General features: G+C 38.1%; 2 protein-coding genes across 2 annotated transcripts; one reads left to right on the top strand and one right to left on the bottom strand.

Moving 5' to 3' along the window:
- Window positions 1-2,257: 2,257 nt before the first annotated feature.
- Window positions 2,258-5,146, bottom strand: LOC141436798 (UDP-glycosyltransferase UGT5-like). The gene is made up of 5 exons (XM_074099852.1): window positions 4,926-5,146; window positions 4,428-4,686; window positions 3,355-3,950; window positions 3,024-3,246; window positions 2,258-2,877 (listed from the first exon to the last, which is right to left on the bottom strand). Exons 2-5 carry the CDS (start codon window positions 4,669-4,671, stop codon window positions 2,378-2,380), a joined length of 1,563 nt encoding a protein of 520 aa, XP_073955953.1. The 5' UTR covers window positions 4,672-4,686; window positions 4,926-5,146; the 3' UTR covers window positions 2,258-2,377.
- A 1,470-nt stretch (window positions 5,147-6,616) lies between these two features.
- On the top strand, window positions 6,617-11,603 carry LOC141437174 (uncharacterized). Its single transcript, XM_074100436.1, has 5 exons — window positions 6,617-7,558; window positions 8,273-9,367; window positions 9,647-9,839; window positions 10,308-10,450; window positions 11,563-11,603. Exons 1-5 carry the CDS (start codon window positions 6,829-6,831, stop codon window positions 11,601-11,603), a joined length of 2,202 nt encoding a protein of 733 aa, XP_073956537.1. The 5' UTR covers window positions 6,617-6,828.
- Window positions 11,604-22,270: the final 10,667 nt, after the last annotated feature.

The raw sequence follows: 22,270 nt of genomic DNA, 5'->3' as shown, positions 1-22,270 counted from the left end.
TTATCTGCGCAGATTCATCATCATCATCATCATCATGACAGCCGAAAGACGTCCACTGCTGGACATGGGCCTCCCCTAAGGCTCTCCACTCAGACCGGTCTTGTGCTTTCCGCATCCACCGCGATCCCGCGATCTTAACCAAGTCGTCGCTCCATCTTGTTGGAGGACTATCGACAGCTCGTCTACCGGTCCGCAGACGCCATTCGAGAACCTTCTGGCCCCATCGGCCATCAGTCCTGCGAGCAATGTGCCCCGCCCACTGCCACTTTAGTTTCGCAATTCTTGGGGCTATGTCGGTAACCTTAGTTCTACTGCGGATATCATCATTTCTAATTCTATCCCGCAGAGAAACCCCGAGCATAGCCCTCTCCATAGCCCTTTGAGTGACTTTGAGTTTTCTCATGAGGCCCATCGTTAGGGCCCACGTCTCAGATCCGTATGCCATCACTGGCAACACACACTGGTCAAAGACTTTTGACTTCAAACACTGCCGTAATTTGGACGAAAAGTCACTGCAAAGCTTCCCGAACGCTGCCCAGCCGAGTCGGATTCGACGAGTGATCTCTTTTTCAAAGTTGGACCTACCTTACTGGACCGTTTGTCCCAGGTATAAATAGTCGTCAACAATTTCGAGCGCAGAGTCTCCGACTACTACGGGAGTTGGTACAACATGGACATTAGACATGACTTTCGTCTTGTCCATGTTCATTTTCAGGCCAACTCGGTCGGAAACTCTACTAAGGTCAGCGAGCATAGCACCGAGGTCCTCCATGGTCTCAGCCATGACTAAAATGTCGTCGGCGAATCGAAGATGAGTGAAGTACTCGCCATTAATGTTGATGCCTCGTACTTTCCAGTCTAAAACCTTAAAAGCATCCTCCAATGCAGCGGTGAACAGTTTCGGAGAGATCACATCTCCTTGTCTGACTCCCCGCTGCAGAGGAATAGGCTTCGTGCTCTGATCCTGTAGTCGGACGGACATAGTGGCGTTTTCGTACAGACACTTCAACACTTCGATATACCGATAGTCAACTTGGCACCGCTGGAGAGCCTGTAGCACAGCCCAAGTCTCGATCGAATCGAAGGCTTTCTCGTAGTCCACAAATGCAAGGCAAAGAGGGAGGTTATACTCTTCAGTCTTCTGTATAACCTACTGCAACGCATGTATGTGGTCTACGGCACTATAGCCTTTTCGGAAACCGGCTTGTTCGGGAGGCTGGAAGTCATCAAGCCTGCGTGTGAGACGGTTTGTGATGACCCTGGAAAACAGCTTGTAAACATGGCTCAGAAGTGAGATGGATATAGTTCTTCAGCAAGGTGTCTACGCAGATTACGAAACAAAAATCGACTGAACGTTAAATCTAATTAACAATATGAATGCCATGTAATAAATCTGCTTATCGTGTCTCGATGAACAGTTAAATCGACTGAACATTAAATCTACTTATCAATATGAATGCCAGTAATAACTCTAAATGAACTAAAATAATTTCCTTGCTCACCCGCGACCTTCGCGAAGGTCGCGGGTGAGCAAGGAAATTATTTTAGTTCATTGATATGGACCTCCGCAAAGTAACGCCTGATTCAATAAATTAGTAATAACTCTGCTTATCGTGTTTCGACGAACAGTTGTACGGTTAACTGAAACAATTACGAAACAAACAATCTACTAAACGTAAATCTGCTTATCGCTATTCTTCTTACCGACTACTCGGCGAGAATAATATTCGTAATGAAATCATACCAAACGTTGCTCGGCGAAAAGAAAAATCTGCCAATAGTTGGTTGCGAAACGAAAATCTGCGTTATTAAACTCGGCGAAACAACAGGTCACCACCTAAACAAGTTATTTTACGTAATGCCAATTAAAACGTATAAACAAATTAACAACTTCTATTGCATAACATTACGACAAGGTCATTATCTTTTCGGTTTCGTTAAACCTGCCGCCGGCACACCGGTTCTTTTGAGCCGCGTCGCCCGCGTCCCAATCCAATAACAGGCATACTTACTTAAAACCATATATCTCACTTAAACTTCATTGATTCCAGCAATCGTGTTAAGCCGGTTACATTAAAACTCTACACGCGATCTAATACACTAACCTGGAACCACTTTTTGTAAAAATATATACAAATTCTTCATGAATATACATATACATATAATTTTAACTACTTTCGATAGTTTCGATGCATAAAACTCTTTAAAAAAATATCATTACACGAAATGTTATAACCTTTTGAAATAGAAACATCAGTAAACATACATTATTTTGATTTAATTTTATTTACTTTAACCTGACAGTTTGTCTTCGACCGAATAAGTGTAAAACCTTATATGTAAACATTTTTTACGAACAAGTATAATAGGGCGTACATTAGCTACTTTTCTGTTTCTTTTGTGTCTTTTTACCGCTAAAAGCTTTCCTTACTAACTTAATTAATTTGAATATTACAAAAACTACTCCCCCTAGAACACTTATCACAACCAAATAAACATCGAAATTTTGATACGCAATATAGCTCATTTTTGGTAGTTTCATAAAATCTGCTCCTTTATGTCTTAACACAAACTCTGTCCACCACACAGCTGTATCCATTGCTTTCATTGGTCTATCTTTGAATCTCATGGCTACTTTTCTAGCAGTTTCGATATATCTTCGGTCAGTCAGCATTTTGTTAATTTTGTCCCTTAAAACATGTTCGTTGATTTCTTTGTAGTATAGGATTTCTCCATGACCGTTTTGGACAGTGCCGATTATGTTAAGGAACTGATCACCAAAAACTGGAACTCCTAGTATTGGTACTCCTGCTGATATCGTCTCCTGTAGTCCTAATAGTCCTCCGTGGCCAATGAACAATTTTACATTGGGATGACCTGAAAGGATAAGTTAAAAAATAAAGATGATATTACTTGAACGTTAAATTTGCAGCGTAGAAATTGTAGGTTGATAAGTTAAGGTAATAAAACATCTAAAAAAACAGATTTCTTTTTATAAAAGGTAGGAAAATAAATACACTCACCTAAAACAGCTTTTTGTTGGAACCACTTTCTTAATATTACATTTTTCGGCAAGTTTTGCATAGGACTGTCCTCCCATTTCATTAAAACTGTTTGCTTTAATTCACCAAAAACTTTCAAGAATGCATCCAACTTATCTTTGTCGAGTTCTCTTGTTTGCACATTAGATCCAAAGCTCAAAAAGACTACACCATCTTTAGCATTGTCTAATATGTTCTGCAAATCCTGGAAAAATAATATAGCATTGATTATATTTGCAAAAAATTGATTATTACTGAAGAAGTTTCATCTTATCATTCAGTTTTAAAATTACATTCTTTCATGTTCACTAACCTTTGGCAGAGTCTCATTTGATTCTTTGATATGCAAGCCACCAACTTCAATAATATTCGGTAAGTATGCACTAGGATTATCAAGACTATAATGTGAATTGAGTAGTACAAGCGCCGCGTTTGATTGAATCTCTTCTAAACTAGGAACCGGCTGAGGTAGATCTTTGAAATAATGCAGCGCGGATTCTTGTTGGCGAGGGAAATACCAAAACTTGAGCATCAGCAGATCATAAGAACAGATGTAGAAGTTGTACAATCTGCCTAAGAAACTTAACGGTTCCGTGGACCTTCCGTATTCATGAAACAAAGTCGACAGCTGAAGAGGGTTTCTCATGTAGTAATTGCCTTTAAACGAGTTCCCAACCGTGGTTACTAAAACAAGGGGTGCTTGGTACTTGTGAGCAAACATGTACAGGCCTTCATTGAAAAATATCTCTGTTACAACCAGATCAATTTTATGATTTTGTTTCAGGAACATTTGGACGTCAGGAGAATCGAACACCAGTTCATTGACCATGAAACCTGATCTGTACAATATCATTTGATACGACTCAAAGGAATAGTCCATCATCTCAAATACCCGTGGTGTAACGTCAACTGAAAAAGACGAAAACATTTAAAAAGCAACACTAATATTTTACTTAAAAATAACTTCATCTTATATGCGAAAAATATGTCAAAGTATTATAGTGTTTAAACTGTTCTTAGCTAAATAAAAATTTACTCATAAAAACTGTTTAAATTATCTCAACGTCTTTGTCATATTGTAGCGGCCATCGTCCCGATTACCGTGACCTCTTCAGTATGGAAAGTGGCAAAAATAGAGAAACTTACTATACCGATAGAAATAATACTGTGTGTAATATAAATAAACTAGTAATAGGACAACCATTTAATAGTTAATTGAAATAAAACAACATACATAAGACAAATTCGGAATAAAAGTGCGAATGTTGAAAACATCGTGGTGCAAATAAAGTAACTTTTATATAATAACATGGTAGATTACACATTTTATATGTGCATGTCTCACAATTTAAAATTTAGAATAAATCAGCAAATAAATTTACTTACATAATTTTTCCCACAGGGATATATTTGACACCATAAGTTGGGTATATTTCTGCGGGTGTTCGGCCTCTCTAAACGGAGTTATGGCGTAAACATCATGGCCTCTACTTGCTAGTTCTACAGCCAAATTCTTCATACCAATGTAGTGAGATTTTGCCGTGAATGGCATAATGTATAAGATTTTAGCCGATTCACAAATCATTAATTTAAATACTAAGATTGTTATTCCAAAGTAGTGAACCTTCATTGTGAAGAGAATTAACTGCAAATAAAAATCAAGTAAAAAAATAAATAAAAGGTACTCGATTACTGCAAATGAATTATGACCATTTCTTATTGTAAGATATCTAATTTTTAATACGGTTCAAGTGTAACATTTGTTTTCTTAGAAATAAGACCAATTAGATGGTGTAGCTTTTGTGTTCATCCACAAAAGCTACACATACAGGGTATATATAAACAACTCAAATACTCCGGGTAATATTATGACAAGTTCATTACCTTTTTGACCTCACAAAACCATCCAATACCGGTACTAAGAAGCCGGGCTTTAATTCAATATCATAGGCACAGTCAATAAAGTAATTCAAATAATTATCGAACATGTATTAAAATATAAAAACAACTAACACGCGACTCAAACGATCACACGACACACACACACACGTTACGACTTGAGACTGCGTGTGCGTGAACTTGCCATCTAAATTTATTTTTAAATATCGCCCCCGCGCAGGCAACACCTCCGCTGTCGTCTTGGTAATAGGCAAAAACAATGACAGCCGCTATTGTGTGCTTTCCCGCATAGTTACTCGACAAATGTAAACAAAACTAACTCACTATCTCTGGTACTGCTGGTGATGGTGATTTTTGTTATACTATTTGCATCCCGTGGCATTGCTCCGATGGAAGAATAAAAGGAACAGGCTAGTTTCCTATCTCATAGGGATTTAATATAATATAATGATATTGCTTAAAATCTCCTAAATTACTAAATTAAACGGTTCTCACGATTATAAGCTTGGAATGGTCCGACTAGTTAGGTACTCTGTTCAACAGTCAACTTACTGCTGTGTTTTTTTTTTTATCATTATCATTTCATTGAATTAATCTGGTGAATAAGTTGCCTTTTTACGATTCCGTAGCCAATGGAACCTTTATATAATTTTGCCATGTCAATTTGATCATATCCCTTAGAGATTTTTTCAAATCTCTGGTTTGGTTTGGCCATTTTCCTATGACTTATAAATACTGCTATCGGACTTCTAGTGTGTTCATTTGACATTAGAACGTTTTGATTTCTGAGATGCGCGTCTCCGAAGCCCTCTTTTTTTATTCGCCTCATGTGTAAGTATCAGCTGTTAACGCGCATCAAGCCTCAGTCAATATTGTTGGCAGTTAGATCCCCGAGATAAAGACTTGCATAGTAACAATATGCCTACAGATCGTGTTTGATATTAAAACGTTACAATATCTACTGATAACTTATCAGTAATAAGTGTTGCTTATTTTGATTGGGAAAACTGATTGTCTGATAAGATTTACGTGTTTTGCATCTTCAAATTGCACGTCAGTTGTTAAAGAGCCATTTATCACCCTAATGTAGTTTCATGATCCTTCATCATCATCATCATCCCAGCCTATTTACGTCCCACTGCTGTGCACAGGCCTCCTCTCATGACGAGATAAGAGAGAATCATAATAGATATGTATAACATAAATGGAATGTCACTTAAATTAAGTATCAGTCAAGTGACACAATTTCAGCACGATCGTGATTATGATTGCAGAACAATATGAAATGAATGAGTATCCGTAAACAAGTGTTTTTTTTTCTTTGAATATTTTGTCAGTACCTATAGTTGCAACTAAAACACGACCAATCACGATCCAAAAAAAATGATAGCTTTAGGTATGTCATTCTCATTCAAGTCCTGGCGGAATAACGGCTCACAGTAAGAAGGTAACATAAACAAAGCCCGGCAGACAAACAACTTGAGCTCCTCTTAATAGAATCCTGACGCTGTGGCACCTTTCTGCAGAGCAAAGATACTTTACGTTGCTTACATAGCTTGAGAGTTTAGGCGTGTTTTTGAACACGGACAATGTCAGGGGAATGTCTAAAGCATTTAGGGGTCGGAGTTATTATTTTTGTAATGCTTTCCGTTCCTGAAATGGTTCGAGAGGTATTTGTAGTATATGCATAATGAGGGTATGTATTAAATATAAGGTATACCCACTTATGAAATAAACAGTGTTAAACTAACTGACGTGTCTTTTACTACATGGTGACAGCGGTGCTCGCGAATTAATTATAAAACACTAGTATATCGTTTAAAAAATAGTGTACTTCGCGTATTATAGTGTCGTACGTAGTACTTATTATCGATATTAATAAGTTTCAATGGAACACGCACGTCCTCCGGCCGAGCTGTTGTTGGAAGGCGGACCGGTCGCGCGGGCCGAGTCTTGGCGCAAATGGCGGAAACAATTCGAGGTGTTCCTTAAAGCGTCCGGAGTAAGCAAAGAGTCTGGAGACGTCCAGGCCAGCTTGTTAGTTAACCTCATTGGTCCCGCAGGGTACGAAGTCTATTCTACGCTCACGTTTACGGAGAAGGAAAACGAAGATGTCGATAGTGTACTTAAAAAATTTGATGATCACTTTGGTACTAAACCAAATGTCACGGTTTACCGTTACAAGTTTTTTATTAGAAACCAAGAAGAAGGTGAAAATATAGACCAATGGGTGACATCGTTGCGGCTGTTGAGTCAGAATTGTGAGTTTGGCACCCTGCAGGATAGTTTAATTCGTGATAGGATTGTTTGCGGAGTTGCAAACAATACAGTGAGAGATCGCTTGCTTCGTAAAGACGGACTAACGTTGGCAAAAGCTATAGAAATTTGCCAAGCCGCGGAAATTTCACAGGAAGAAAGTTGTCGCATTGATGGAAGTCCGGGTGAGATGCGGGTCGATGCCGTATGGGGCCGCGGCGGAGGCGCGGGCGCTGCCGGCTGGCGCGGCCGCGGGAGCGGCCGGCGCGCGGGGCGCCGCAGCGCGAGGGCGCCGGGCAGAGCGGCGCGGCCGGGGCTTTCGCGCCAGCTGTGTGCCGCCTGTGGCAACGCGGGCTGTGCTGGTGGGCAACGATGCCCGGCTTACGGCGTGTTGTGTTATGTGTGTGATAAAACGGGACATTTTGCACGGGTGTGTACGCAAAAGAAGATATTACGAGATCAGGTGTGTGATTTAGCTGTAGAAGATTCGGATTGTGACTCGAGCGAGAACGGTATGTTCTATGTAAATATTATTCAACAGGATACTAAGAGTAAGCCGCCAAAGGAATGGTTTGAAATAATGAAATTAAACGATAAGCGATTATTATTAAAAATAGATACAGGATCGATGCTGAATGCTATATCGAAACTGGAATACCTAAACTTGGGGCTTAGTCTTAGTGATTTACAACCGTTCAATAAACGTGTTTATTCATTCACAGGAAACAGTATACCTATTGTAGGTAAATGTAATTTATTATTATCATATCGAAATAAAGAATTCGAGCTCATGTTTGTTGTATCAGATTTGAATTGTCAAAACGTACTAGGCCTGGAAGGTGGCGTAACTGTAGGCATAGTTAATCGAGTAGGTTCGATCCAGATCGATATGTATGCCGATCTTTTTGAGGGCTTAGGTAAATTACCGGGTAAATATAAAATAGTGGTCGATCCCAACGTACAACCGGTTGTGTGTCCGACGCGAAAAATACCGCTCGGTCTACGTGATAAGCTGCAAGCGGAGTTACAGCGTATGGTAGAAATTGGTGTTATCAGAAAAGTAGCCCATCCAACAGATTGGGTGAACGCGATTGTATTAGTGGCTAAGAAAAACGGCGACATTAGGGTTTGTTTAGATCCGAGGGCATTGAACCGAGCCGTGCGCCGCGCACACTACAGCCTGCCCACCGTGTCGGAGCTGGCGGCGCGGCTGCGAGGCGCGCGCTGCTTCAGCGTGCTGGACGCGCGCGCGGGCTTCTGGATGGTGCAGATGGATGACGCGAGTGCAGACCTCTGCACTTTTGGGACACCGTTCGGCCGTTACCAATTTTTACGCTTGCCATATGGGATAAACTGCGCGCCTGAAGTATTCCATGCTAAACTAAGGCAGCACTTAGAGGATTTAGAAGGCGTAGACAGTTTTATTGATGACGTCATCGTCTGGGGTAGCACAAAAGAAGAACATGATGCTAGGTTAAAACTTCTTCTCGATAGGTCGAAAGAAATCGGTATAAAATACAACAAGGAAAAATGTAAATTTGGCGTACGCGAAATTGTTTATTTGGGGCACAAATTTGACGAAAATGGGATGAGACCGGACGAGTCTAAGGTACGAGCTATTATGGAAATGCCCTACCCATCAGACCGAAAAGCTTTGGAAAGATTCCTAGGGATGGTGAATTATTTGGCAAAATTTATACAAAATTATTCAGATTCAGTAGCCGTCCTTAGGGGTTTATTAAAAAAAGAAACTCAATGGGTGTGGGATCAACAGCATTCGGCTGCGGTTGATGAGTTGAAGAGAAAGATAGCATCGGCCCCGGTGCTGGCTCTGTACTCCACGGCGCTGCCCGTGCTGCTGTCGGTGGACGCGAGCGCGGCGGCGCTGGGCGCCGTGCTGCTGCAGGGCGGCCGCCCAGTGGAGTTTGCGTCGCTCACCCTCACCGACACGCAAACACGGTACGCTCAAATCGAAAAGGAGATGCTGGCCATAGTTTTCGCAGTCGAGAGATTTAAGCAGTACATTTACGGACGAAGTGACGTAACAGTCCAGACTGACCACAAGCCTCTCGAGCCGCTATTTAATAAGCCACTGTCTTCTGTGCCGGCACGGCTGCAGCGCATGATGATGCGCGTGCAAGGGTTCGATATACGCGTGGAATACACGCCCGGTAAGTATATGTATATAGCGGACACGTTGTCTCGTGCGCCCCTAGCGGAGAAGATGCATAATCGGGTCAGTGATGAAGTCGAGCTACAGACTTGTTTTCTAATTGACAACGTTCAGGTTAGTGACAAAAAATTAGATTTAATCAAACTACATATCGCGAGAGACAAAGAGAGCAAAATAATAATACATTACATTCGTAACGGGTGGCCAAAAAACAGATGGGAAGTAAGTGAATGCGTTCGGGTTCTTTGGCCGTACCGTGAAACGTTGCAATTTATAGACGGCTTGATATTCAAGGATAGTCGCGTGTATATTCCTCAGAGCATACGTGGCGCTATGCTAGAGAAAATACACGAAGGGCACTTAGGAATAGATCGATGCAAGCGACGCGCGCGCGAGGTAATGTTCTGGCCCGGCATGGCAGCTGCGGTGGAGCGACGCGCGCGCGCCGGGAGCCGCTGGCGCAGCACAAGGTGCCCGACCTGCCCTGGCGAAAGCTCGCTTCAGATATCTTTGAATATCGAAAGAAATATTACATAGTGTTGGTAGATTATTTTTCGAATTATGTTGAGGTAGGTCAACTCAAAAATATTAGTAGTAACTCCGTCGTAAGTTTTATGAAGGATCAATTTGCACGCCACGGCATTCCTAATGAGTTAGTGACGGACAACGGGCCGGCTTACAGTTCGAGCGAGTTTAGAAAGTTCATAGTGGACTGGCAGATCGTTCACGTGACGTCCTCACCTCGCTATGCCCAAAGCAACGGGAAGAGTGAACGAACGGTCCAGACAGTCAAAAATCTTATCAAAAAGTGTCAGGATTCGGGAGATGACTTTCATTTAAGCCTCCTTAACTATAGAACGACCCCGAGACACGGCGTCGACTCGCCGGCTCAAATTTTAATGGGTAGAAGGTTAAATACAAAATTACCTGTAAAGCAGGAGCTGTTATATGAGACAGTTGATAACAAACGCCGATAATCGCCGCCACCTAGTGGCGCGCGAGCCCGCGGGCGCGGGCGCGGCGCAGGCGCCGCCGGCGGACACACAACCGGGACCGAGTACTCAGCACTCGGGACAACCCAGTAACGGTTGTACCGAAGCAGTACTGGCTAACAACAAAATTAGTTCTCAGCCCATAATTTCTGCTCCCTTAACTCGCTCTAAGGCTAAGAAAACCAACGAAAAAATTAACGTAATTTTAACAACTATTTAACTCATAAGATTCGTTAATATTTGTATGACCTAATATACTAGGCAAATAAATGTAATCCAGGATAAATATAAAGTGGTGATTCTGTTTATAAATAATTTCGTTTCAATTTAGTAGTTAAAAGTAGTAATAAGTCTGTGATGTGAAAACAATATATAAATCAGCAATAATAAACATATATAAACATGTTATTAATAAGTCTCAGTAGGTATGTTATAGTTTGTAAATTGAAATCAGTATACCTTATTATGAATGAATACCTAAATATATTACCTATATACCTAGGTTAAGTCCATAGTTGTTACTATCTCAGAGTAGGTACCTAAGCTTACTTGTAAGTGTACAATAATCATTGTTTATCTTTTTATTGTTTTTATGAAAGGGATAAGATGTAGTATATGCATAATGAGGGTATGTATTAAATATAAGGTATACCCACTTATGAAATAAACAGTGTTAAACTAACTGACGTGTCTTTTACTACAGTATTGATACTAAGATGGGACATTGTTATAAAAGTGGGCGGATATGCATCTACGCTTGACAGCGGGTGTAAAGTTGTGATGAGGAGGGAGACTTTGACACCCAACTTTTCTGTCAAATGCAACAATCGTTTGCATATATTTTGATTCTTATATACATATAAATGTTTAACCGAGCAATTCTTGTTTACGTACATGTTTATTTCGGGAATATCAGAAACGACTCCAAGGATTGGTACGCATGAAATTTGGTACGCAGGGGTTTTCGGGAACGAACAATAGAATATCTAGCTTGATCTTATCTCTGGGAAAACGCGTGGAATTTTAGAGTGAAGCTTATTTTCCCAGGCACCATCGTTAAAAAAGTAAGTTAACAAGGGCGATCAGACTATCGTATTTTTTAGCCATTCAAAAAGCAACGCAGCGTGGCCGTGCAACTTTTTTTAATTTTAGATTATTATTAATATTCAATTGAGTTTTTTGTGTCCTTAATTTTTTTTAGCCGGCTTCAGACATGGCGTTGATGCTATTCAGGTCGGCTGATGTGACAAGGATTTAGTTAACGTCTATTGTGAGAACTTATATATTTTTCTTGTTATTTGATGTTTTTAACCCCTGACGCAAAAAGAGGGGTGTTATAGGTTTGACCGCTATGTGTGCCTGTCTGTGGTACCGTAGCTCTGTGGTGCGGGTGGATATATACATAAGTACCAAGTAATATTTTTTTATCTAAGCGTCGTCGGTGTTGGGGGACCGCTAAGGATAATATTTTAAAAAATACAACAAATGTACTTTAGTTCCCTGTTAACCTTAGCGGTCCCCCGACTCCGACGACGCTTAGATAAAAAAAATATTACTAGGTACTTATACTAAAATAAACTTAGGCTAATTTTGCGGGAAATCAGCATAGTCCCCGCGGGATAGGGATAAACGAATTCTTCGCAGATGATGTCGCGGCCAACAGCTAGGTAGTGCATAATTATTTTTTACTTTTTAGTTGTGTTTTTGGCGGCGTTTTTTGCCGGCTTTTTTTCAGGCGTTTATTTATTAGTTTTGCTGGCGTTTTCTTATGTCGGGGGTTTTATACATTTTTAATTTAAGTTTTTGATCTATGGGCTAATGTGTCAAAATTGTACGGACAGTTAAAAAAAATGTTACGATCAATTTATTTTTCCAAATACAGTGAAAATTATTTTTTCTACTCCTATACTGTAATCTGTGATTTACTTAATCACGAACAGTAATATAACAGCATACATAAAAAGATTCTGGAAAAGTCTATATTGTCTATTCCACATAACAGCACTGTATCGTAATGTTGCTAAAACGATACTGCAAACTGCAACCACTTACTTTTTTTTTCTTAATTCGTACGTTCGGACAGGCTTAGGTGCAGCCAGTTACATATTTTATATGGTTTTTATACAGAATAAAAACTTTCCGAACAGAATCCATAGCCTGCCAACGCTGCCAATATAAGTAACGCGCATTTTTAACATCGTCACAGGCAAGTAAACGTGAATCAAAAACAAAATTTAACTTAGACAAATTTTGTCATTTTCATATTTGTCACTTGTTTATTGTTGTTTACCTTCTCTTTGCGTTTGCCATACTTTTTACTAAAGTATGAAAACGTTTAAAGTTTACTATTTCTCTAATTTTGTATTGTAATTTATAAGTATCCAGTCGAAGAAAAAGTATTGTATGCAACGTTGTATAAGCAAGTCAAAAAAAGCTCGTGGCGTCTTTTTCTTACGATGTTCGCTAAAGCTCACATCGTAACTCACGCCACTCACCTTTTTTGAACCCTGTTATACAACTGTTGCATAAAATACTATTAAAGTGTAGTTTTTGTGGATTCATATTTCTTTCTGCTAAAACCACGCACAAATGCAACTTTGAGAATATAATAAGACACAACTATATTGTTTAGAACACTGTTTTTATTAAACTTTAACCCGATAAGATATCGTTCGCAAAAATTCATATAGAATCCACTTAGCATTGAAATAATTACCGCTTATTGTGAAACTAATTAATTGTACGATTTATATCAGTTTAGATGTTCGCCGCAGAATTATGCTGATTCATGCATATTTGATAAACAAGTGTCCAGTTAATTGGTCACAATACATGCTCAGTGACCAATTAATGCATGTTTGATAGTTTAATTGGGCCAGTCCAAATCCCGTTTAATTACACAGACCTTTGAACTAGGTAGATTGTGGTTAAATTTACGGAACAATAATCTAGATCATATAGTTACAAAATTAGATTGATGTTTTTTTATTATTTTAATACTGCTAGTGCAATTTAGGCAAAAATAAAACCCTAAAAAATATTATCTAGTAAATATATAAGTACTGAAAACCTTTTTTCATATTACTTACAATATTACACATTAAGCTATAGTAAACACGCAAGATTATTTATCATAGTAAACAATGTGGAGCCTAGTGACCTTCGAAATTTTTGATGTCAAGTAATTTTTAAAGAAAGCAAGAGTATTTGTCGATTTTGTTTGAGTAAGTACAAAAGTTATAAGACCTGTACCTATGGACATGTTACAGAACAGAATTAGATTATAGATTACTAGCTTTTGCCCGCGGCTTTGCCCGCGTGGAATTCGGTTATCGCGCGCTGTTCCCTCGGGAACTGTGTATTTTTTCGGGATAAAAAGTAGCCTATGTCACTCTCGGGTCCATAAACTATCTCTAAGCCAAAAATGACGTCGATCCGCCGCTCCGTTTCGACGTGAAAGACCAAACACACACACTTTCGCATTTATAATATTATTACATAGTATTTAGTAAGTATACAGGGGGGCCATTTATATCGGTCAGTATGGGAAAGTCTGAAACTATACGACATACGAAAATTTCTTCTTAGGAACCATGACATCGATTTTAATAACAAGAAAAACTGCATTCATGTATTAAAAAAAAACCTGTACTCAGCTCGGGAATCGAACCCGGTTGTTTTGAAAAAAAAAAAACTTCGAACACCTACTAAAATAAATTAAAGTATGTGAAAACAATGCATTTTATTCATTTTAGACAATGTTTCATGGACACGTTTATTTCTTAAGACGTACACAATCGATATCTAAATAGAAATAGTTTTTGTTTTTTTTTCAAAACAACCGGGTTCGATTCCCGAGCTGAGTACAGGTTTTTTTTTAAATGCATGAATGCAGTTTTTCTTGCTATTAAAATCGATGTCATGGTTCCTAAGAAGAAATTTTCGTATGTCGTATAGTTTCAGACTTTCCCATACTGACCGATATAAATGGGCCACCCTGTATAGTATAGTATATTATGGATTATTACAAAGGTAATATAAGCATAATATTCATATCAGAAATAGGTATTTATTACACGTGGTAGTTCAATTAGTTTGAGACAGCAGTACGAAAGATAACGAGCCCGGAAGACCAGATCGCTGAACCAAAGTAATTGATAATATAATTTAACAAGACTGGATGATATCTCTCTGTCACCCCTCGCTATCTGTCTCGCTCGACAGGAACAAATATCGGTAAATATATCTTCTATCTAATCTCGGCTATTGATCTCATAATGCCTTGTTGACTATTCGACATCTAGTTTCAATTAAAAAAAGAAGAAGCAAGAACCGTAATTTTCTTTATTTTGACAGTATTTAGTAATATTTTAAGTGATATTATAAATGCAAATGTGATTATGTTTACTTGTTTGTTTGTTTGTTAAAATAGGTATTCAACCGATCAGGGTGAAATATGATATTAGTTTGAGATCGTAATAAGTAGGACATAGGATAGTTTTTCCTAAAAATAAGAGGACTTTCACGGATAGAGTCCTGAAGTGGTCCTGGACAACAGCTAGTTTAATATAAAGCTGAAATTTTTGTCCTGTTAAAGGCAATTGCATGATACATAGGTCGGCACTGTTTGTATCTGAGAACTTAAGTACTTATCCAATTTACGATCATCTGGTGATCTAGTCAAGTTATGAGATGAAATGTCAACTAGGTCAAGTAAAGATCATCATTTAGTCTATATTCCCATTTCAACAATGACGTCTACAATTTAATTTTATAAACTAGAAAATATATGCATGCATATACTTACGGGATTCGTTTGTACACGATATGTCTTTGATCATACCACAAATCTTTTTGATTTCGTGCGTGAGCGGACGGTCTAGCCTAGCTGAGGCTTTGATGTCGATTACAAGGTTCCATTTGTTTTTTTGCGAAGCGAATTTGTACTCTCTAAATTTTACTCCAAGGTTCCATTTCGCGTATTAAAAATGGAAAAATTCTAACCTTGTCTAAGTGGGCTATGGGCGGGTTTCAACCGTAATACGTTTTTCCTTCTTTTGCAGCAATTGATTATTTATGACCGCTCTTGATAAGAGAGACCAGAATAAAAAAAATATTAAGATGTGCACAATTTGCACCAAATGATCGACCCTAAATACTTTAAACTAAAATTAGTCTTATTTAGATATATGCAGATTGTTGCAGCCCTCGCGAGGGGCTATGATAGCTTAACAGATACATGCGCACATACATACATATGTACATACATAGGGCTTATGTTGGCGCATGTATGCGAAGATGATGTGTGTTGTGAGATGTGTGTTGTGTGTGTACGAAGATTTAAGTGCTGTGAACCGATATCAAAACAAATTGTTAATTTAAAATTAACTATCAGAGCGTAATTAATTTTTGAAATATTTTCGAGCAGCAATGTAATGCGTACAATAATTTGATACGAGAGAGAAACTTTCTGTGACAGCTGTCACGTCAACAAGTGCGACGTTTTGAATAAAAACAAAGCAGTATTACTTAGTGATACATTGCGTGCTAATTAATTTTGTAAGGAAAATAATAAGTATTTTTTTTTACAAAAACATGATAAATTGTTATTATTAGGGCCTTCACTAACTACCCTTAAAGTTTGAGGTAGTATCAAAAATACACGCTGTTTATCTATTATGAAGATGACAACAGGTTCTTGTGATTTGACTTTGTTAAATGATTAGGTAAATACCTTAGAAACATATTTTCAAGGGTTTTGTAGTCGGTTCCATTTTTTGTTATTTTTTTGGAGTCGGTTTTACTTTTATGTTAAAATTTTCTTTGTTTCTCACTTTTTTGTGATTCGTAGCCAAAGTAGGTATGTCTCAGTTACGTAAAACACGGCTTAGTTACGTTTCTTTTATAACAGAGTTCCGTTGCCTACCTTCCAGCTTTAGCATCACATCAGTTTGAAAGAATCATTAACTTAAAGCTTCTGCTTAGTCGCTTATCTAGGTATATTAATCATGATCGTTTAAATACGAGCGAGTATTACTTAGCTTTGACGTGTTCCATTGGTCATCTACGGTCTTCTTCATCAGGTCCCGTTTACCAAATGATACTTTCTGAATGCCAATGCCAATGCCATACGTGTGCCTTTAAAATTTGAGGTTTTCCCTCAATTTCCCTAGGATCCTATCATCAGATCTTGACTTGGTGACAATGGGACCACTTTAGAAGAGTACTCTTTAGAACAAAAAAATAATTTTGAAAATTGCTCCACAATTGACTGAGTAATCGGTGAAGATACATAAAGAAAAATACAAGCATAGGAACATAGGACCTCCTCCTTTTTTGAAGTCAGTTAAAAAGTAAATAAGCGTTTATTCAAAGTCGAAATACAACAAGCACTTTAAATGTCAATAAAATCTACCGGTCGATTCTCAAGAGCTGGCACGAATGGATTGAACGAAAGATATGTTACTTAGACATTTTTGTAGGAAAATGACAGATGCTTGACATTTTCACATTTGCGTGAAGTGTAATAAAGTGAAGTGTAAATAGGTAATACAAAGACAGATACTTTCATTCACTCATTCAGCCCATTTGCGACAGCTCTTGTGAATCGACCTGTATACCACCGGAAAACCTTTGTAAAGAAGAATTCGGCAAGAGACTCAACTAGCTACATTATATATTATTTTTTTTAAACATATTTATAATGTCATTTAAACTTACTTGTAAGTTAATTATTACCGTGTGGTGTCTGGTTAGAATTACACCTCTCCATTTCTTCCGCGGATGTTGTAAGAGGCGACTGAGGATATAGGTTAAGGTATACCGTAGGCGACAGGCTAGCAACCTGTCACTATTGTACCGTTTTTGTCAAACTTAAAACCTAAAATTGCTAAAAGTGGCTCCGAAGCGGTAACGTTTCGTGTGCTCTGCCTACCCCATTTGGGAATACAGGCGTGTTGTTTGTGTGTATAATCTACTTAAATGTTGAAGATTTTTGGGAGTATACTGCATGCACTTATAACACGCACGTTAGGCTCTCTAAGTAAACATGCTGCGTTAAGAGTGAATAATTGGTGGCTTAGCGGCAGACTGCCACCGAGCCGTCACTTGGTTCACCACAGACTCGGCAAGCGCAATGGACGCCCTTGTTGGGTAAACTTCTGTTGGAATTTATGCTATACTATAGACAAACACAAGTTAGGCAATAAAAAGTATAGTAGAAATTTAATTAGAGCTTGTTTTTAGTGGCTGTCAGATTTTAAGTACAGTGCTTATAATTTTGCAACAACAAAAGTACTCGTAGTACTTACTGTGTTTGGATTTTTTCTGCTCTTTCTAGTCACTCCGTAGACTATAGTGTTTGTTTTGTTGATGATATTTTAACATCCGTGATGTTTTTCCTTACACTTGAAACGAATTAACAATAATCAATTCTTGAAAAACGATTTCTCCCTACTTTCAATGGTTCGGTTGACATAATAATATGATATTTGATTCTTATGTAGAGTTACGGTGACAACGAAATAATCAAAAATTTCATCAATTTTTTTTGTAAGTAATGGCATAACTATTTTTTTTAATCTACCTGAAGTTATACACATAGTTTAAATTATTTTATCGACAAACGACAGAAAAGGTACGAATCAGGTACTACCTTTTTATTCGTATACCTTTTACATGGAAAGTCGTCAGTAATTACAGATCGCTGTTATTTATTATTCAATATACGACAAGCCCTACTGTCTTCTAAGCTCAGTCCTTTACATTCCAAGACTATTACAGTACCCGCTTTGATGTAGGAACACACAAGTGCATTACACATACAACTTAGCCCACCAATGGCAGCCTCGGAACGAGATCAAATCAGTCTTCGTGCAAACATGTCGTATTGTTCACACGTCCACTTTAACTGTCAAAGAATGTATAAATTGCGATCTATCCTTAATTCTTTTTCTTTTTGATTCGCCAAATTGCCAAATATAATGTAGTAGATATATAGTTCGCTGTTAGTTAATTGCAGGCAGGCAGAATAAAGAAAAGAGCTGAAGGTAGAGCTCCATTAGTTCTAGCTAATAGTTAGTTATAGGTATCCAGTGGCACGCAACAGGAGAGGCCTATGTCAAGCAATATATTTACAACATTTTGAGAAATACAAATATTATATATTTTCAACCGACTTCAAAAAAGGAGGAGGTTCTCAGTTCGTCTGTATGTTTTTTTTGTGTGTGTTTGTTACGCGATAACTCCCGCCAATTGTAGGCGGAATTTCAAAATTCTTTTTTTGTTCTAAAGTACATACTTCCGAGGTGTATAGGGACTATCCATTAGGTACGTAGCACTGCGCTTTGTTACATCCATTTGATTTTTGAATCGTAAAATATCAGAAAGTAACATTCCCCTTTCACCTTATTTAAACTCTGCGTGCTTCCGGTTCTAAGTTAATTGTGTCTTTCGGACTCTGTCAAAGTTCAATGTTGGTTCATCACTTGTAATTTGGCCCCGATGGGGGCTTAAGTAGCCGACCGTGTTTGCTTTCTTGGCAACGACGCCAAAGTTATAAAGTTCTGCTTTAGCTACTACAAGAAATTACCACTTCATTTGAGTACACCGTTTATCACATTCATTAAGATCTTCGGACAAAATGACAATTTTAAAGTAATATAGTAAAGCAAAATACTAATTTGTAATTTGTCTGTAAATACTGAAGCGATTTTACAAAATGTCTTCTAATTTTTAGTACTGTAAATCCCGTGCAAGTGACGCAGAAAAAGTTGCCGCCAACATCTTACTGGTACCTGTTTATAAAGTGTAAAAAATAATAGTTTTTAATAATTCGCGGTTAATTACACTGTCTGGAATATACATCATCCCAGCCTATATACGTCCCACTGCTGGGCACAGGCCTCCTCTTAGCATGAGAGAGCTTGGGCAGTAGTTCCCACGCGGGCCCATTGCGGATTGGGAACTTCATACACACCATTGAATTGCTTTGCAGGTTTGTGCAGGTTTCCTCACGATGTTTTCCATCACCGTAAAGATCGTGGTAAATTTCAATGTAATTCCGCACTTGAATGCAATATATGGGAAATGATAAAAACAGAGATTTGATCCAATTCCTCAGGGATATGATCAAGCTCCCGAAGATGATAAAAAAGCATCGCGTTGTATCATTTCCCTTGCGGAATTCAGTGATTTGATCAAGTCTCCGAGCCGTCATAGGGGAATGATAGAATTAATGGCCGACGGATTTCATCATTTCTCAGCTCAGGGATTTGATCAAATCGCTAAGAGAAATGATGAAATCCATCGGCCATTCCATAATTCTATCATTACTCTAAAACGGCTCGGAGACTTGATCAAATCACTGATTTCCGCAAGGGAAATGATACAACGCGATGTTTTTTTATCATCTCCCGGGACTTGATCATATCCCTGAGGTATTTGGTCAAATCCCTAAATGTGTTTAGGAATTTGATCAAATCACTAGTCGTGTTTAGTAAAATGTTCTAATCTAGTTGACTTAAATAACTCGTTTTAACTTTTCCCTCAAACAGCTCAGGGATTTGATCAAATCGCTAAGAGAAATGATAAAATCCATCGGCCAATGCCATAATTCTATCATTCCCCTAAAACAGCTCGGAGACTTGATCAAACTACTGAATTCCGCAAGGGAAATGATACAACGCGATGTTTTTTTATCATCTCCCGGGACTTGAACATATACCTGTTTTTATCATTTCCCTGCGACATAATACATTATAGAGCTTATTAAAGCAATAAAAGTGGACCGAATATACGTCACAATAATAGTAGATTATTGTCGTGGCCCGGAAGTAGGCAATTGCTGGCTGAGTATGAGTATTAAACAGACGAGCTTGTGAGTCCATTTAACTAATACGAAGCCAGCAATTGTTATTCCAGCCGAGATTTATAAACATAAAGCTTTTCTCAAAAATGGTGAATAATTCTGAAATAGAATAAACTTTTTCTCAAAATATATTATGACATATTATATGTATAATGGTGTTGTAGGTGTCTATGGGCGGTGGTGATCTCTTTTTGTGATCTCTTTCAATCAAGAGACCCACTTGCTCGCTTGCCATTCAGTAGAATAAAAAAAAATATGACATTTAAGAGCGTTTATACCTGCTGAGCTGTTGCATTTTTGTTGTTAGTTTTTCTCGATTATTCCATAAAAATATAATGAAAACTAAAAATGTGGTTGGTTAGAACTGTTCTTAATATAAAAGTTAATGTGTCTACTGCAATAATTATTCGTGATAGACTTTTTATATTCTTAAAAAACAAACAAATGTTTATTAACGGTTTTTAAAGAAAATAGAAGTCTTTGGGGAGTGGTGTGGTAACGTGGAGGTGAAATCAAAGATACGTCTCACTAAGTAATTTGTATAATTATATAGTTCACACATTTTGCACTTGCACATTATAACCACGAGTATCACTAACTTAAGGCTGGGGCGTGTACGTCCTCCAGTAGGTAAGCTACGGAGCTTACCTACTGGAGGCACTCACGGGGCATGTTCGTTCCCCAGTAAGCTCCGTGAGTGACTGGTTACAGAGCGGGCCCCGCAGCCCGCAGTACTAGCTGCTGAGTCAACTCATATTCCGGTGCAAACGTACTGGGATATGAGCTGCCTCTGCGTAAGGCTACAAAGTATGTCCCTACAAGTCTATCACGAATAATTATTGCAGTAGACACATTAATTAATATATTAAGAATAGTTCTAAAAGACCAAATTTTTCAATTTTTTTTTTATTTTCATTCAATTTTTATGGAATAATTGAGAAAACTAACAAAAATGCAACGTTGCCAGGTAACGCTCTTAATTTTATTCCAACATTTTTATGCTTTCCCACCTTTTTTCATTAAAAATAAACTGCAGGTGTAATTTTCCATCGAAAACACAACAAGCTGTTTCAGACCCAATAAAAAAGTCCGGAGTTCCAACAAAATATCTGATACCGGCCATTATACTTGGCTGTATACGACTTGTACAAACATTTCCAAAGCCTTTTTTGGTTTTAAAAAAATTGTGACTAGACAATAATAAATTATTGTCGAGCTAGCGCGTCTGCAATCTTTTTAACTTTTTAATTTTTCGCTGACCATAAACTATGCACTTCACCTTCTGATATGTAAAGAATAATGTCAACTTTTACGGAAATTTTTGAGAAAAACATTATAAAATACATTTCAAACTACCTAAGCTAAACTAAAACTACAAAGTAAAAACGTCTTCGACATTTTCAGCTACAAGCATTAACACCAAGACACTGGCTGCGTAAGTTGGTGTTCTGAACTGCATTTCTCATCTTTGAGAGAGATATTAGTGCCACCCCTGGAGTCACCTAAGGCCAAAACCAATGTGATGACAAGTGTTTGTATAGAAGGGATTTTTTAAATTCCCAATCAGGCAGTAATCAATTTAATGAAGTTTTGCAGACGAAACAAACTATACTTTCTTGTCAACAAGAGCCCCCATTGCGTTTGTATCATCATTATATCGTCCCCTACGACCAAAATCGCTTAAAGTCACTTTGGGCAAAACTGAGTTAAGTATATCGTTAGAATGTACTTTCCAAGATCTACATGCTGTTGAAACCCGTTTTACTGTACGATACTCCAATACCGAGTTACGTTTTTCTTAAGCTCACTTAAAGCCGATTTTTAAGAAAACCAACAGCCAAAACAACTACGCGTTGGTTAAACAGCATTTTTTTTTATTTTACAACAGCAAAAATATTTTAATGTCAAACAAGCGATTTTGGAATGTTAAGATTTCAATAAAAATGCAATTTGAGTACTGCCTAAAAGTGCTAAAATAATGTTAGTAGGTTTCGCCTGTTGAGCATTACTTTATATTTCAATTATTGCAACAGCGAAAACA

Source organism: Choristoneura fumiferana, chromosome 17 (assembly GCF_025370935.1).
Source record: "Choristoneura fumiferana chromosome 17, NRCan_CFum_1, whole genome shotgun sequence".
NCBI classification, from domain to species: Eukaryota; Metazoa; Arthropoda; class Insecta; order Lepidoptera; family Tortricidae; genus Choristoneura; species Choristoneura fumiferana.
This window is presented reverse-complemented; position numbering and strand designations above follow the sequence as displayed.

What these genes read in the sequence shown, in the direction of transcription:
- LOC141437174 (XM_074100436.1), top strand. Translation starts at nt 6,829, where the DNA reads ATGGAACACGCACGTCCTCCGGCCGAGCTGTTGTTGGAAGGCGGACCG. An exon ending in AGCCGCTGGCGCAGCACAAG is followed by an intron (nt 9,840 to 10,307) that starts GTGCCCGACCTG and finishes CCTGTAAAGCAG; the next exon opens with GAGCTGTTATATGAGACAGT. An exon ending in TCAGCACTCGGGACAACCCA is followed by an intron (nt 10,451 to 11,562) that starts GTAACGGTTGTA and finishes AATTTTTTTTAG; the next exon opens with CCGGCTTCAGACATGGCGTT.
- LOC141436798 (XM_074099852.1), bottom strand. Translation starts at nt 4,671, where the DNA reads ATGAAGGTTCACTACTTTGGAATAACAATCTTAGTATTTAAATTAATG. An exon ending in ATCCCTGTGGGAAAAATTAT is followed by an intron (nt 3,951 to 4,427) that starts GTAAGTAAATTT and finishes CGTCTTTTTCAG; the next exon opens with TTGACGTTACACCACGGGTA. An exon ending in CAAATGAGACTCTGCCAAAG is followed by an intron (nt 3,247 to 3,354) that starts GTTAGTGAACAT and finishes TTATTTTTCCAG; the next exon opens with GATTTGCAGAACATATTAGA.